A 16,699-nucleotide genomic window follows, 5' to 3' on the forward strand; every position below is an offset into this window, starting at 1 on the left:
CGAGTGAGGATTGCTAGCCCAGTTGAGGGTTTTATGGTCAATCATTTTAATGCTCAGTTATAGGGCATGTGATTTTCCCTACCTCTATACCTACCACAACCCCTAAACTGGGTGGTGAGGGGGGTGGGGGGTTGCACAGTCCCTTTAGGGTGAAGGAAAGGCTCTGGTTGTAGAGGGGATAAAATCATGTCAACGTTGGCCTTCTGGTGACTCTTCTTAACACCCTTTGTAGGATGTCTGGCCCAACCTTGCTTGCTGTTATTCTGCCAAGACAGGAACCTCCTCAAGAACATATGGCTTTACCAAGCACCTTCTACTTTGACTTCTTTTCACTTTCTCTTTCAACATTCTCCCCTCCTTCACCTTATGACTCCAGATCAGCTCCCACAGGGACCCCTACAGTATTGGAATTAAAATTAACATGGGTAAACAATGAGGGTCTGGGTGACCATTTGTATTTAGAGACAGGGCATTTCGAGATCCACCCATGGTCGCAAAACAGCACATGAGAAAATACAAATTGGAATATTGCTCATCAATCACCCAGCAGGCTTTTAATGGGCAGATAAGCTAAATAACCCCTTTACATTTCACCCTTCACAAAGATGCCTGCGTGAGAAATGGTCTACAAGAGGAGATTGAAACAGAAACAAAGACACGTGATCAGAATCCTGTGACAGACAGTCACATGTATCTGCACAATCCTCTTCCCAGGAAAGGTGACAAGAACCATTGAAATGAAGTATTCACTGCCACACGGGGAAAGGACTCTGCAAGTTGGAACCACGCTAGCTAAAATCAGCTGGGGCCCTGTGCTGTAGTCTCCCTCCTTAGGCCCCACAGCCTGCAGAAGCAGTAGAGAAACATGAATGGTGGAGGGTCAGGGGACAGAAAATCATAGCACATCCATACAAGGGTGTGTTTTCCCTTGAAACATTGTACTGGCTGAGTCTCCTGCACACCCCTTGCGCAGTACGTAGATCTGATCACGGAGCAGGAGGAATTGTAAATATGGAGGCAGAAACCAGTAAGTATTCACACGCATAAGGCAGTGAGCGGTTGACATGCGTGCATTGTGTTAGAGTGCACCGTGGATGAAGTCAGTAACTAGCAGTACAAAGAGCTGAACCATGTGTCAGCTTGTACACCACAACACATTTTTCAGATTATAAAATTCTAGCTTCAGTATCTTTTAGCCACACTGGTGGATATGCCACCCATCAAACAATCCGAGAGAATGAAAACTGTATGTGATGAGAAGGAAAGGGGAAATACATGTAGAGGCCTAAGGAGGCAGCCAATCCTGTGTCAGAGTAAATAAGGAAAGGACCCAACTAATCCCTGGCCGGAAAATGCTTGAATCCAGCAACACGGTACACAAGGAGCCACCAGCAGGAGTTAGGACTGTGTTCCAGAAAGTTGGTGTTTTCACAGAGAGTAGCAGGAGTAGGAAGAGTAAAAAGGTGGCTGAGGCAGACAGCCATGTTCCTAAGAGAGATTAGAGATCAGAGAATGCTTGGTGCAAGGAACATGCAGTGGGATATTTAAACCAGACTCTGACATGAGACAGAAGCCATTATGAGAAGAGATTGACCTAATATGCTGCTGATTATAGCCCCTACTCAACTGGGGAACTCTGAGATCACAAGAACATAATACTCCATACTGCAACTTGCTCAGATGGAGCCAGGAGGGAACTGGAGAACTGAAAAGCACGTCCAGGATAGAATTAAACTCAGGAGTATGACCCTTGCCTAGTGGTTTATTTTTGTTTGTATTTTACTGTGCATTTGTTAGGCGCTTATACAAGTAAATTGTGTTTCAAAGTGCCCACAGGGCAGCAGGGAGGTAAATGGGATGGAACACAATTAATATACTGGGGGATATAGCGAACCTACTAGGCCTTGTGAGCATTCAGAGCGTGTAAGTGCAGGGAGGGATAGGGGAAGAGGGAGAAGGCGTTAAGTGCTAGTGAGTGAGCAGCAGGTGTAAGTGCCCAGTGTATGAAGTGCTAGGGAACTTTCATCTGTAAAAATAGATGGGTAAGTGCAGGCCTACAATGGGGAAGGCCAGTAAGTGCCAAGGCAAGTGCTATGTATAGGCAGAGGCTGAGGCAATTGGGTGTGGCAGGCCAGGGTCCCGAAGGACACATAAGGGCCCTGGTTACCAATTAAGAAAAACTTCAGCCTGAAAAGGCACCAGGCCATGGGGAGAATATCCTGCTGCACATTGATGAAAGCATCCACTAGTGAAAGCAGGGGGGACAGGGGGAATTAGAGGTTCTTTCTCCAGTAGGAGTCTGCAGATTAATGTATATGGGGGCGATTGGTCCTCTGGGGAAACTGGCAAAGCCAGGCAATAAGCATGCCAGCAGGCTTTACATACCCAGAGACTGTGTGAACTGAAGGACACTTACAGCAATATCTCATTGTTGTTACACCTGTAAGAGTAGAGAAGTGGATATTGGGCTAGGACCTTGGGTTGTCTTAGAATGCCCCCCTGCACTAAGTTGTGTTAGTCCTCCTCCCCGACAATGACAACCAAAGAGCATTTGACCTAGTTTTTACTTTACATTACCTGTACCCTGTAGAAATCGGTGTCCAGCCCTTCCCACAAAGAAAAATAAAGGGGTTGCACTGTTCCCTGTGTCCGGATTGGTCTATTGTATCCAGGGTGTGACAGCATATTTGAAAGATAGTTTCACTAAGTGATTGCAGAGGTTAAAAGATTCAGTTTAAAAAGTACACATTTGGCATTAGTATACAGTCAGACAATGGAATAAGAAATGCTGGAAGCAAAGGGGGTGGGGGCTTTACTTCTTCGCTCTGTTGCTTCGAGCAGTGTCTCAGGCTTTTTACTGTCCTCTGTGTCCTCTTCACCACTGTTTGAGATATAGCCTTCACTTATTTTGCCTCCCTCGATCTAGGCTCTGTGGTTTTAGTCACTAAACGGTTCAGCGGAGGTGACCATACCTTGAAAAGGTCCAGCTGCCATGTCGCCGTCAGGCAGGGGTGTTCTAGTTGCACATGGATCTGCTGCAGGAGCCCAATATTTCTGGGCAGAACAGGGAGAGGGGGAGCGATAAGGCATCAACTAGTGGCGTGTCCAGCTGGAAGTTTGCAGATTTGAAGCATTAAATGGTGTTTGGCTGGTGGCCTAAAGCTGTGCCTAACTCAGCTTGCCCTAGGGTAGGTGATGGAATGTTGGTCGGCTTTTCCCCATGGAAGGTTGGCGCAGTAGATAGGGGCGCTATGATATATTTTGGGGGGTATTGGAGGCCTCTAGGAAATATTCCTTGTACTCCTTTCAGATAGGGCTTCATGCTGTGGGGAAACGCCTGAAGTCTCCAAAATCCACACAGTGCAAAAAGATCCGACCATTCAGGTTCATCACTGGCCCAACAATGAGAATAATTATTTTCCCCAGTACTCCATAACAAAAGATACTTAACAGTCTCAGTTCCTAGCGATATAGCACGCAGCTTGCTTCTTTGGCAATCCTAAAGCTATAGCGCCCGGTTTGTTTCTTGGTCTTTCTAGGGCCATAGCACCCTACTTACTTCTTAGCAATCACTTACCAGCAAGTACTTCTCCCTTGCACATGGTAGTTGTCAGGCATCCACATCTGCCCTCTCCTGCCAGGGGCTGCCTTCAAGTACCTACGGTTCTCTTCAGATTTGCATTTGCCTCTGTCATGGTCACCTACCTGTATCAAGTAAGTATCTTCTTCTTGGTATGCTTTTAGGTAAAAGCCAAACTCTTTTGGAGCCACAAACATAAGTGGCGAAGAGGTCGGTTAAGGTTCTTCCAACCAAACCTCTACTGGGCAGCTTCTTCCCTCCTCCCTTCCGACTTTCCACCTTACACTCCTTCTCCAAATATACGTCCTAGTTTAGTGAGCCCTGCTGCAGAGCAGTTATCTCCAGAATAGCACCACTTATTAGCCTGATTATTCATAGAAGGTTTTATTTTGTTAGTCATCAGTTACCTTTCCCTCCCCGAATAGGATTGTTTATTCCAACTTGCTACCCCTTCACACTCATGTGTGCCCTCCATCTCAATAAGGGTTTCCAGCTGTGGTTAAATAATCTGCCCCAGAAAGTAATTGGTCCTAAGTGGCGAGCAAGTGTTTGGTGGTGGTTGGGGGCTTAAAGAGCTGCTATTCCATTTTGAAGTAGTACAAAACCGGAATGTAGTCCTGCGGCTCTTTGATGTGGGACTGCATCACGCCAGCAGCTCTGTGCAGGAGCCAAGCAACTTGCTACCAGAGCCAGCATGAACATGTCTGAACCGGGAGCAGCACAGGAGAGTGTGCTGTGCTCACGAGTGAAGATCCAGCAAGCAGTAACAGCTGTGTTTCCTAAACAGGTTTGAAGGGAGTGGGAAAAACATTTACATTGGGAATATAGGCTCCATAGAGAATTGGGACCGTTGCTTGTTTTCGCTTCATGCTGGGGGCTGTTATTAACAACTGCCTTTGGTGATGGCAAGCAGGACGACCTAGTATGTGAGGAAGGCCCCTGGGGAATCCCCCATTTACTTCCCAGATAAAATGTATTTTTAGTGGTTGGAGGGCCATGATGTCCAGAGCCCTGCCAAGCCCAAATGCAGGGGTGCTGAATGGGACTTGGACACACATAAGGAGAAAATTCAATGTTCTGGCATGTTGTTAATGCAGCTGTCCCTTGCACATGATTGTTATGCACAGTTAGCTAGGTCCTGGATCATGTTTCATGTAGGTAAGCACAACATCAGTGATACAGGTCAGTGTTTCTGGACATATTTGAGGGGACACACAATACAACATTTACAGCCATGAATGTCTGTCACATTTCTCACTCACTTGAGCAATTGTGAACGCAGAGTCTTCTCCCACAGGCCTCGTTATCCAAAAGATATAAATCTTCATTTGCTTTGACCCTTAATGCAAATACAGTGCTGACAATAATAGGACCTGTTATTCAAAGAAAAAGATACACTTAATTTACAGAGCTATGTGCTATGTCGTTATAGAGTGGAAAGGTCAGATGCAACAGATTTTTGCAAATCGACTGATTGCATGTTTTTCCCTTTGGGTTTCAGAGGAACTACTTTTGCAATTTATCTGGGATGGTGGCCGCACACAAGTAAGGTTTTACTGAGTATGCAAACAGCTGTAAATTCCACATGACACATCAGTATTTCCATCTCAGTGGCTCTTTTCTACATCTGGTAAAGCACTAAACACCAACCTATTGTTGTACCTCCTTTTAGTTAACCTTTTTGGAATTGAGTGTTCGATGCAATGTCTTAGTTGAGCCTGTGGTTGCATGGAGGTATAGGGAATATTTTAGGACACCATACATAATTACCCCGTTGGTTTTTCCTTGCTCTACATCGAATACTGAGGTGATATTAAACGAGGCAGTGGCACACCGCCCAATGTAAAGGCCTGAGCGCAGAAAGGGTCCCTTAACGTGGGCCGTGTGGGCAGTGGTGCCGTTACCGGCAGGGACAGCCCGCTGCCTCGTTTAATATTGCCATTTTCACGTGTGCAGTTCCCTACAGAGGAGCTAATTTTTTTATTGGTTTTAAAGAAATAAACTTATCTTTGCAGCGTGGCCCGATGTCTGCAACACTGAAGATGGACTGCCTGGATGACAGCTGCTGGGAAGGTGCTAGCGCCTTCCTGCACCCCCCACAAGCATTTTAGAATGAGGCAAGTCTTCTTTTAACTATTTATAAGAACTACAAGAGTCCAGGGGGGAGGGTGGCCACTGAATGAATGTAGTTAGTATTTAAATATAGGGTGTAAATAACTAATAGTTGAATACACTTGTAAATGCTATTCTATGTAGTTCTAAAATTATAACGCACGAAATAAGTAGGCTCCTTGCCAAAAGGAATGCAGCCTGTGCTAAAAACACACTACAGGCATTGCCGCGGTGTTCGCTAGCTGTGGCAGAGCACCTGAAGTGGCTGAGCAGCTGTTTCTTATCCATCAAGAGATCATTTATACTAAAAATAGGGAAGTGTATATGCTCAATGCACAACATTCAACATTATGGGAAAATAAGGTTTTAAGGGGAATTACTGGACCAGATAAAATATGAGTATATTGAGTGAAGTATGACGGGAAAATGTGTTTATATATAAATGTTTATATTATAGCAAAACAATGATAAACAGGAGCTACAATGTATTCTTGTATAGGCTAGCAGTATGCTAAGTAGTTTGCTCTAAACGGAAACCCGGCCATGCAGAAAGGAAGACTGCAACATCCCTTGTAAGGGAAGGACAGTTTTGGACGAGCCAGGCAAGTATCCAGTGACCACATCAAGAGTATTTAAGCTCCCTGCCTGGCACCAGTCTGCAGGCGCTTGGAACTGTGAGGGACAGAATGCCGTTCAGGGAACAGAGTTCATTGCCCCCATCCTCATTTTCTGTAAAGATTAAACTTGTTATCCTTGCAAGATAAAGACTATTGGCCTTAATTCCCTAGAGGGGTGAACTTTAATCTGGTGTGAGCATTAGGGGTCCCGAATAATTAAAGGGGTACCCCTGTAAGGTGGGCTTCCTTTCACAGCACTGTGTGGCGCTGTGCCACATAGGTAACTTACCGTAATAGCATTTCTGATGATTGCACGTGCTTAGATTCACATGCTGTGCATATGGTCTGACATCCAGTGGTAACCGCAGAGTATTGCATCTGGTCTTTCGGGGACCGAAAGGGGACGTCGGCATAGGCGTGTTTGTAAAACTATCCCTATCATGACGTGTAGTGTACCCAAAATCCCTCACGCGCCGATGTCCCTCCGATTGTATTTTTCTGCCATGAGGGAGACCAAGCCTATTGTGAGTGAGTACATGAAGAAGAGAGAAGTAGTAAGACGTCTATATTCCTTCCACCCCGAGCGTGGAGGGAGGGAGGACGCAAGTGAATCTAAGCAGATACAATCATCAGAAATGCTATTACGGTAAGTAATGCATGTCTTCTGATGCTTGTTAATCTGCTTAGAATCACATGCTGTGCATATTAAACTAGCAAGCAGTACCCGGAGTTCGAGGTGGGTTGTGAGAAGGAACAATAGAGAAAGGATGTCTTAGTACTGCTTGTCCCACCGGAGAATCAGACCTAGAATGAGTGTCTAGGCAATAGTGTTTTGTAAAGGTGTGTACAGAACTCCAGGTTGCCGCTTTGCAAATGGACTCTAGGGGAAAATTTGCAATGAATGCCATGGAAGCCCCAGTGCCCAGAGTAGTGTGTGCTCTAGGCTTGAAGGGCAATTCTCTCTTAGCAAGAGCGTAACATAGTGGGATGCATTTGACAATCCACCTTGAGATAGCAGATTTAGAGACAGGATCCCCTTCTCTACCAGCTGCCACTCAAAGGAAAAATTGGTTTGTTTTCCTCAGTGGTTTCGTTCTTTCCAGGTAGAACATGACTGCCTTGTACACATCTAGTGTCTGTAGGCTTCTTTCGGCCATGATAGTGGGATTCTGGAAAAAGGAAGGTAGTTCAATCGATTGGTTCACATGGAACTTCAAGATTAATGTAGGTGCGAATCTGGGATGAGTGCGCAGAACTACCTTATCCCTGTGGACTGTAACAAAGGGGTCTGGAACAGAAAGGGTCTGTAGTTACTAACCCTTCTGATAGAAGTGATAGCCAATAGGACAGCCGTTTTATAAGTAATGTCTTTTAGACTTGCTTTATGTATTGGCTCAAAGGGAGATCCCATGAGCTTGGTTAAAAGATCCCATCCAGGAGCTGGGTGAGAAATGGGAGGATAAATTCTTTTAACCCCTTCCATAAAAGCCTTAATTACCGGTATCTACCACCATGACACCTTTTGCTGTGACGTGGTGTAGGCTGAAAGAAAAGCCAGATGAACCTTCAGGGAATTGAAGACCAACCCTGTGTCCTACAAATGGGTTAGGTATAGCACAATGTGTGTTGGTGAGCAATCGATAGGATTGACGCCCTTGGTATTACACCAGATAACAAAACGTTTCCATTTGCTGGCATAGCAATAATGGGTGTTAGGTTTCCTAGCTTCCCATGCACCTCTGAGGGAGCTATAAGTGTTCAAACTCTATGACCTCAGAAGCCAGGCTGCTAAATTCAGAGTTTGTGGGCATGGGTGTAGGGTCTCCCCCCTGTCCTGCGACAACATGTTGTATGGGCAGGGTAGTTTTACTGGTGGGGAGAGGGACATTTCCATCAGATGACTTAACCAGAGTTGGCAGGCCCACATAGGGGCCACCAGTATCAAGGTGACTGGTTCCTGGTGCATCTTGTGCACTATCTTGTTGAGAAGAGGAGTCGGGGGGGGTGGGGGGGAAGCCTGGACAAATTTCCCTGACCAGGTTATCCAGAGACCGTTCCCCAGGTCGATCTCTGTTAAGCCCCATTCTGCGAAAACGTTGGACACAATGTCTTCGTGCAGACGCCATTCGTAGTCTATGGGTAGAGGGAAATCTCTGCTGAGCACGTCTGCCAGAAGAATTAGTTCCCCTGGAACAGGGACAACAGAAACATCTTGTGTTTGAGAGCCCATATTCAAATGTTTTGGGACAGCTTGGATAGCCCTGGAGAGTGTGCACCCCCCCTGTTTGTTCAGGTAATACATGGCTGAAGTGCTGTCTGTTAGAATCAGCACTGTCTTCTCTTGTAGTTGCACCTGAAAAGCCTTTAATGCGTTGAACACTGCTAATAGCTCCAGTAAGTTTATGTGGTTGGATGCTACTTGTGGGGACCACACGCCATGCGCTGTCTGCTGAAGCAGGTGAGCCTCCCCAACCCGTGAGAGATGCGTCTGTCGTGAGAGTGGCTTCTACTGCCGAGGTGGTAGAGGTTTTCCACCTTCAGAAGGTTTTACCTTGACCACCACTGCAGATAGAGAACAAGGGCTGGCGAGACAACTACCAGATCTTCCCATTGTCCGCTGGCCTGACACCACTGGCTGTTGGGACGCATGCACAGCCACGCATGGGGAACCAAGTATATGCATGACGCCATCATCCCTAGCAAACGCATGGCTTTGCGTACCGTCACCTTTCAGCACCAGGAATATCACCAGGAGCTCCAGATAATTTATATGAAGCTGTCTGTCCTGTGGCGACCAAAGACAGAAAATCTGAAGAAGATCCAACGTCGCACCCCAACCCAGAAGGGAGGAATCCGTTGCGACAGTCAATAGTGGGCAAGGGTCATGGAAAGAACCACAAGAGGTCCGTCCTCATGAACGGTGGAACCACCATATTGGAATGTGGATCCACTGCTTGAAGCCATGCGCTCTGAAGAGCCATCTGCGTCCACCTCATCTTGAGGCGAGCAAGAGGGAGAGCCAGCACGCACGAAGCCATGAGGCTCAGAAGCCTCTGTAACCACCAGGCCAATATGCTCTCCGCCTGCATAAACACCCGACACGTGGCCAACAGATCCACCATTTTGTCCCCAGTCAAGTATACTCTGCAATTTATCATGTTCCAACGAAAACCCAGGAAAATAAAGTCCTGCGAGACTGTCATGGAGGATTTACGCCAGTTCACCGACAGCCCAAGGTGGAACAGGAGCTTGAGGAGCGACTGAAGGTTGCTTAAGGCTTTCAGTGGCCAAGGACTACGCAGCAGCCAGTCGTCCAAATACGGATACACATAGATACATACCCTGTAGCCGAAGAAAAGCTGCAATGACCGACATCTTCGTAAAGACACGCGGTGCCCAGCTGAGACCAAACGGGAGCACACGAAACTGGAAATGCTCCTTCTCCATGGAAAACCACAGGTATTTCCGATGCGTACTACAAATGAGGATATGCATATACGCATCCTGAAGGTCCATCATGCTGAGCCAATCGCCCTTCTGGAAAGAGGACTGTATCTGACCGGGTGTGACCATCTTGAATTTCTCTTGGGGAAGAGAAAGGTTGAACTGGAAAAGGTCTAAGATGGTGCGCAGGCCAGCCTGGTTGGGTTTGGGCACCATAAACAGACGGGAGTAGAAGCCCTCCCCTTGAAACGGGTTCCACTGCCTTGAGATCCAGGAGCTTCAGGACTTCAGCTCTGAGGGAGAGCGTCCCCGACTGCTGGAAGGGAGAATTGATGGGTGGGCTAGGGGGAGGGGTCAAGCGAAAGCCCGTCCGAGCAATGGACAAGACCCACCGATCCTCAGTGATGGTCTGCCATGCCTCCCAGAGAGATGCAATGCGCCCACCCACCGGGTTCTCGTGCGAGCGACGAAAAACATCATTTAGCAGACTTCTCGTCGGAGAGACCGCTTGATCCTGAAGGAGGCGGCAGAGGGCCGAGAGAAAAATCGGCCTTGCTGCTGCTTCCGATGAGAGTTTTCAGATGGAGGATCAACCCTGCATGTCCTCCGATCTAGAAACCCCCGAAAACCAGAGGACGACCAAGGCTGAGATGACGTCTTTTGAGCTTTTAATGGCGGCTTCACCAACACGGACAGGGACTTGGCTATTTGAGTGCTGTTTTTAGTCTTAGTCAGCTCCACATCCGTTGAAGAATGGAACAGCTCCTTGCCGTCAAAAGGCACGTCCAGACCCTTATCCTGGACCTCCTTAGATAACTTTGGGGCATGAAGCAAAACCTGACGAGAGGTGTCAACACCAAGCATAAGGCCCCGAGCCAAGGTCTCAACATGATGAGCCATGGCCTCAAGCATATCCTGCGCCAGAACCATGGCATCCGACAAGCCACCTTTAAAATCATCCATCTTGTCTGTAGGAATGAACTCCTCAAATTCAGATAGACCTTTCCACAGTTTCATACTTGCTGCCGCTAAGATGAGCTCTGCGTTCGCCTGATGCAACTGCAGTGCCTAATTACCAAAGATCTTTCTCCCCAAGGAATCAAGCAACTTGTCCTCCTTGGCCAGAACCTGAGCTGCCGCTGAAGAGGACGCGGAAGCCGGTCTGGATTGTAGCGTGGCAGCCGCCACCACTGTGGAGGAAGGGAACGGGCAAGCCGCTAAAGCTACCTCTTCCGAAGTGTGAAGCCTATAACGAGCGTCAATCCTCTTGTTAACGTGAAGTCCAGAGTGTGGCTTATCACATACCTTGCAGACCTCGGCCATAACATCCCTCTGGAGGAACAAGCCGGGATGCTCCTGAGGAGACAAGGTGAACGCCCCAGAAAGCACCCCATCTTGGGGAGCGGGTGCCTCAGGTACTGGTAGATCCAGACGAGACATGTCCAGAACCTGGTCATGGAACGCTCTAACAGGGCGGGGCTGGTCTTCGCTATCCTGTTCCCACTGCGTGTCATCCAACGCGTCCGACCTCCGTCACATCTGCCTCTGCCGAAGACTTGTCTATCGGAGAAAAGGGGGTCAGGGGCGGAAGGGCTGGAGGTGGGCCAACCGGTAGAGGTGGAACAGCAGCCAGAACCACCGGTTCTACGGCTGGAACCATCGGCACAGGAGTAGGTGCTGGAGGATTGATTTCCCTAAAAAGACCTCTGAAATATTCCTTCATGGGGTCAGAGTGCATGAGTCTCTGAAACTTACTGAAAAAGGCATCCTCCGCCGAAGGCTTAGGCATTGGAGTGGGGAGAGGCCGCTCGTGAGAGGAGTAACTCCAAGGCTGTAAGGGAGAGGGGTGCCAAGAAGGACAGTCGGATCAACATAGATCAAGGGAGCAGATGTAGCAGGCAGCAAGACCGTGTGCAGTAATGGCATCCAAGCATTACAGTCATAAACTGGACGAAACTGATTCGCACCAGGAAGTCGATGTTCACCTGAAAACACGCTGCCAGCACAGACGCCGATGGTGTAGGTGTAAGGGTGGAATCCAAAATGGCCACCGTAGTTCACGCAGGAACAGGCGCCATTTTGTCAGCGTCTGAGGAGAACTGGTTCACATGTGTGAGTGAGGCAGGAGTCTCCACAGACGGGTCAGGGGCCTTGACTTTAGCCTTGACACAAGGAACCTCGGAAGAGCTGGTACTGTGTGGCCTAGGATGTTTCTGAGACATACTATTAGCTAAATTAGCCTCTAGAAGAGGAACCTCGGCAGAGCCGGTAACAGGGGAATTAACTCACTCTGTGCCACCTCAACAGAACCGGTATCACTGCAAAGACGGGAACGTTGAGGAATCCTCCATCCCTCAGTTCTGTCGGTCACCTTAGCCTCTGAAGGAGGAACCTCAGAACAGAGTCCGGTAACAGCTCCCTCAAGAGGGGCCTCAAACCTTGGTTCGGTACAGAAAGCCTCCATAGAGGCCTCAGGGCAAACCCCGGTGCCTGTTTGGGAAGCTCCAGACAAGGAAACCTCAAAGCAAGCTATGGTACCCACCGTCTCAGTAGAACTGGGCCGCCGATTAGCACCTACAGGAGGCGTCTCGTTTTGTAATCCCGTGTTGGCAGGCCCCTTACGGAAGCCCTCAGAGAAGAATCCAGTATCTTTTTTAGGCCTGGAAGGCACCCCAGGAGGAGCCCCGGTAATGGAGATTATGAAGCCCCTCCAGGACCGGGAAGACCCCGGGAAGGAGTCCCCCAGTCGGGGTACCCTTAAAATGAAAGAACTTACCGTGCGTTGCTTCTTTTCGTCGATAAAACTCTGAAAATGCGGAGGAGGAGCGCGCTGAAACACCGAGTCCCAATGATGATCCGGACCCAAAAACTCCAAACAACAAGGATGGGGATCCGTCCTAGCGAAGCTTCGCTTGCAAGAAGAACAAAATTCTAAATGAACCCGCATAGACGGACTACTAGGCGACCGCCAAACTGGAGCAGGAAAGAAGGACACTGGAAGGAAAAAATCTTCCAAAGATGCAAGTATGTCCAGCCCCAACCACGCGGAGAAAAGGACTGTTGGCGATGCGCTGGGCGAAGCTAAGGAGGGCGTGGTTATGGCCACGTGCAGTATCCCGCGTAAAGAGAGAAGGACACATTTTTGAAAAATGTGATGCTTTTTTACAAAAGTGCTCCGGTCCCGTCCCACAGGACGGAATGTCCCATAAGTATGGAGGAAAGGGGACGGGACGTAGGAGTATATAAAATCTAGACAATTTGGAGAGACTAAGGAATTGTATCAAATCCAGACAATTTAATGAAATGAGAAATAGCATCAAAGTGAGGGAATGAGAAAATGTATCAAATCCGGACAATTTGAGGGAATGAGAATTTGTACTAAATATAGACAATTGGCACTACACATTGGATCCATCTCTTTATTTTTGCAGTTTAAACAGTACTCAGGACCAAAGGATACGATATTGCTGCCTTTGTACACAGTTAAAATTAAATGGTACAGCTGTTACAACAAGTACGTTATTAGTAAGGGATTCGCCAACAGCTGTTCTAAGTCTGTATATCCGCATTGTATAATTTGAGTCAGTTGGCAGTTGTATGTGCCATAACCGATTTAAGCTCAATGGAGAAAAAAACTGAGGTTCTGATAGTTGGCCTGTCAGCAGCTACCTCTTAATGTACGCCTTCCTTCTGGCCACTGTCTTTAGGGCCTTTTCCACTTCCCGTGACCATTGTCAAAGATTTTGGTGTAAAAATCTCTGTGTCTGTGTCCAGAGAAGCACATGTTAGCTCAGCCTGCCGTACAGGTAATTTCAAATTGAAAGTCCTGACGAAAGTTCTTCCTTTTCTGCCGGTCTATTTCTGTGCCCCGGTGGTAGCACCTCGATTATTGTAATGCCCTCCTCATGGCCCAGCCTTACCACCTACTCCATCGTCTCCCGGTGCTTCACAATTCAGCAGCAAGAGTATGCTCTGGTCTATCCTACCATGATCCTATTTCTCCTGGCCTAAGAAGCCTGTATTGGCTTCCTGTCATTGACAGAGTTAAATTCAAGGCCTTATGCATTGTGCTTAACTTCTTAAACCTTCTATGGCAGAGGGGCAGAATATCTTCAGGACAAATTTAGTCCATATGTTCCTTCTTGGGTACTCATTTCGCCAGCACAATGTTCATCCAGGTTCTGCGGTTTCGTTATTCCAAAACACATCAGTCACACTTTTTTCAGTGGCGGCCGCCTCCTTATAGAACAAGTTGCCAATCTCTATTTGCGCTATTGACAATCATTTCATGTTTTGTCGGCAGGTCAAAATGTTTTTGTTTTAAACAACTTTTTTCTCTGTCTTTTCTGTTATGCTTTCTCTTTCAGTGCCATGATGCCCGTGGGCGACTGCTGCGATCTATACATTTTTTTATACAACATAACAAGAAGTAATTGAAGTACTAACCTGTGGTTAAATTCGGTGAGGAAGACGAAGTGGCAAGACCACTAAAAGATATTGCGAACTGTTGTGGAATCATCTTGACCAAGAATCATTTTGTTCATACAGATGAAGTGTGGAATTATTCTCGTTATTGGAAAAGATGTTGGGTTGAACTCTCTGCCACCAGTGGAGAGATAAAGACTGATCAAACAATTTTGAACTGTTGATTCAAGTCAGAGTAAGATAATATTGTGGAACAAGAGGAACTTCATTATTTGAACTTTTGTTGCAAGACTGAACTATCCTCTTTTGCACTGCAGAGACAAATTCTATTGAATCTGGGGAAGGGGATTTCCTCCAAGTTATAAGGAAAACAGTTAGCAGATGTACATTGAATGTAAATGTTATTTTGATTTGATTTGCCATCAATTATGTTGTCAAGTTGTCGTATGAAATAGTGTGGGGGTCAGAGTCTTTTTGTTAGAGCGTTTCCTTTAGTTACTTTGGCAGGTAGGGAAATCCTTGTTAAGGTAGGGATAGTGAGGCGTTTATCAAACCCATTTAAGTAAACAAAAAGTACTCACATTTACTGAATAGGACCTGACAATTGCCTCATGGCTTAGGCCTTTGGCTCAGAAATGCTGCGTTAAGCCTGTGTAGACATGTAAACTAGAAGGCAACCCGCATGAGCCTTTGAACAAGCCATGGAGGCATCATATGCATCACAGGAATAAGAGTAAGAGACAAAAGAGCATGTCGAACATGGCAGAGTACTTATTCGCTAAAATGTAGTCACTCGGAACCTTCACTGGTAACTAAAAATTGAAACAAGCATTTCTTCTTGAGATGAACAAGTTACTTACCAACTGTAACGTTCTTTCGACTGGCTGTTCCTCCCACATATTCCTCATCTTAGATATATTTGTCAGCATGCTGCTACTTCCGGAAAATGTTCGCCAGAGGGCGCTGTGCTCGAGGCCGCGTTGCTTGGTCCCTCGAAGGCCGCCATCGAGCGTCGACGTCAGCCGTCGTATAAAAGGCTTGAGCCGCGCCCGTTGGTTAATTTCTGTTTTTTCGATGTTAATGGTCGCATCAGTTGTTTTTGTGTCGGCAGATGTTAAGCTTCTTAAGGAAGTACAAGTGCAACAAGCGTAAGAACTGTACGGAGGGGTAGGTTCGGAGGGTCGATGAGGAATACGTGGGAGGAACATCTAGTCGTAAGTAACTTGTTCTTCAAATGAATTGTGTCCTCCAACGTATTCCTCATCTTAGATAGACTCCCATAGCAGTTGTAATTTAGAGGAGGATGGAGTACCATAGCTCTCCAATTATTCACAGAATAAAGGACAGCTTTTGCAAAAAGGCCTCGTTGGTAAGAAGTGGTGTCTAAATAATAATGTTTTGCAAAAGTGTGCATTGATGACAAAGCGGCCGCAGCACAAATGTCTTGCACTGGGACACTCCTCTGAAGAGGTGTGGAAGTTGCTATGCCCCTGGTTGAATGGGCCCTTAATCCATCTCGAGGCTTCTTCCCAGCCAATTTGTAACATTCAGATATTGCTAGGATAATCCATCTGGATATAGCCCTCTGGTGAGGTTTTCTCCACACTTAATCTTTAATGGGGAAAGTTGAACCAACAACGGCTTCTTGGGCGAGTCTTTTGACTTGTAAAACAATTGGCTTACAACTACTTTCTCACATTGATTGGTGTGCCATAGACAGGGCAGGGCAGGTTACAGTTCTTTCCACCTTGCTGAAGATGGTTGACTAATACTTACCTTTCTCAGGAGGTAGGACTAGTATATGACTTTTGTTCTTGAGTCTATAAGTTTCAGTACCTTCAGAGGAGGTTGATATCGTGGTCTAAGTGTCCAAGTGCTTCTTTTTCATGAATCTTCTCTAGGACTTTGTCCCCAGATTTGATGCTGTGGCGCTTCTTCACCATCAAAGAAGTCTCTTGGGAAGTTTATGAGGAGCAGCTGGTCTGCCCTGTTGAGAGCACTTGCATGAATTGTGTAAATCAGGCATTTACATTGGAGCGCAACACGTAAGGTGTTTTACTCTCACATTGACAATTGCCTACAGTTGTCTATAAACATATTGGGCAATTTGCAATGTACTGTCATACCTCTTTACTAAGCCCTGGCCACCAGTATCTATTCTGCAAGAGTTGTGTAGTAGCTGAAATCCCAAAGTGGGATGAGGCTACTGTGATGAGTCACACATGGGAGACTGACACATAGGTGGAGATTTCTCATAAATCAGCATTCATTAAGTAAAAAAGGGTGAGACAAAAGGCTAACTTTTCCTAACCTAATAAATCAAACTAAAGGGAAATTTCCAAGTGTCCAAAAAATGCCTGTCCCTCACACCAATACATACGCAAAAATCATACATGAATCATCTGGCTGTTTCAAATTTGCAAAAATAACGTACGCATTCAAACAACGAAAACAAGAATCCTTGTGACCAGGGTTGGATCCACTTCCCCTGTATCAATTTAGGATATTTCAAATCAAAGAC

At 46.7% G+C, this 16,699-nt stretch overlaps 1 protein-coding gene across 1 annotated transcript in view; it reads right to left on the reverse strand.

Moving 5' to 3' along the window:
- Positions 1–16,699, reverse strand: part of LOC138448043 (uncharacterized) — a 240,784-nt gene that overhangs the window by 68,706 nt on the left and 155,379 nt on the right. Inside the window, exon 3 of the mRNA XM_069604584.1 lies at positions 4,843–4,953. Coding sequence (XP_069460685.1) covers positions 4,843–4,953 — 111 coding nt within the window. The remainder of the gene's footprint in view (positions 1–4,842; positions 4,954–16,699) is intronic.

This window comes from Ambystoma mexicanum, chromosome 3q (assembly GCF_040938575.1).
Source record: "Ambystoma mexicanum isolate Mex_15411 chromosome 3q, UKY_AmexF1_1, whole genome shotgun sequence".
Lineage (NCBI taxonomy): Eukaryota > Metazoa > Chordata > Amphibia > Caudata > Ambystomatidae > Ambystoma > Ambystoma mexicanum.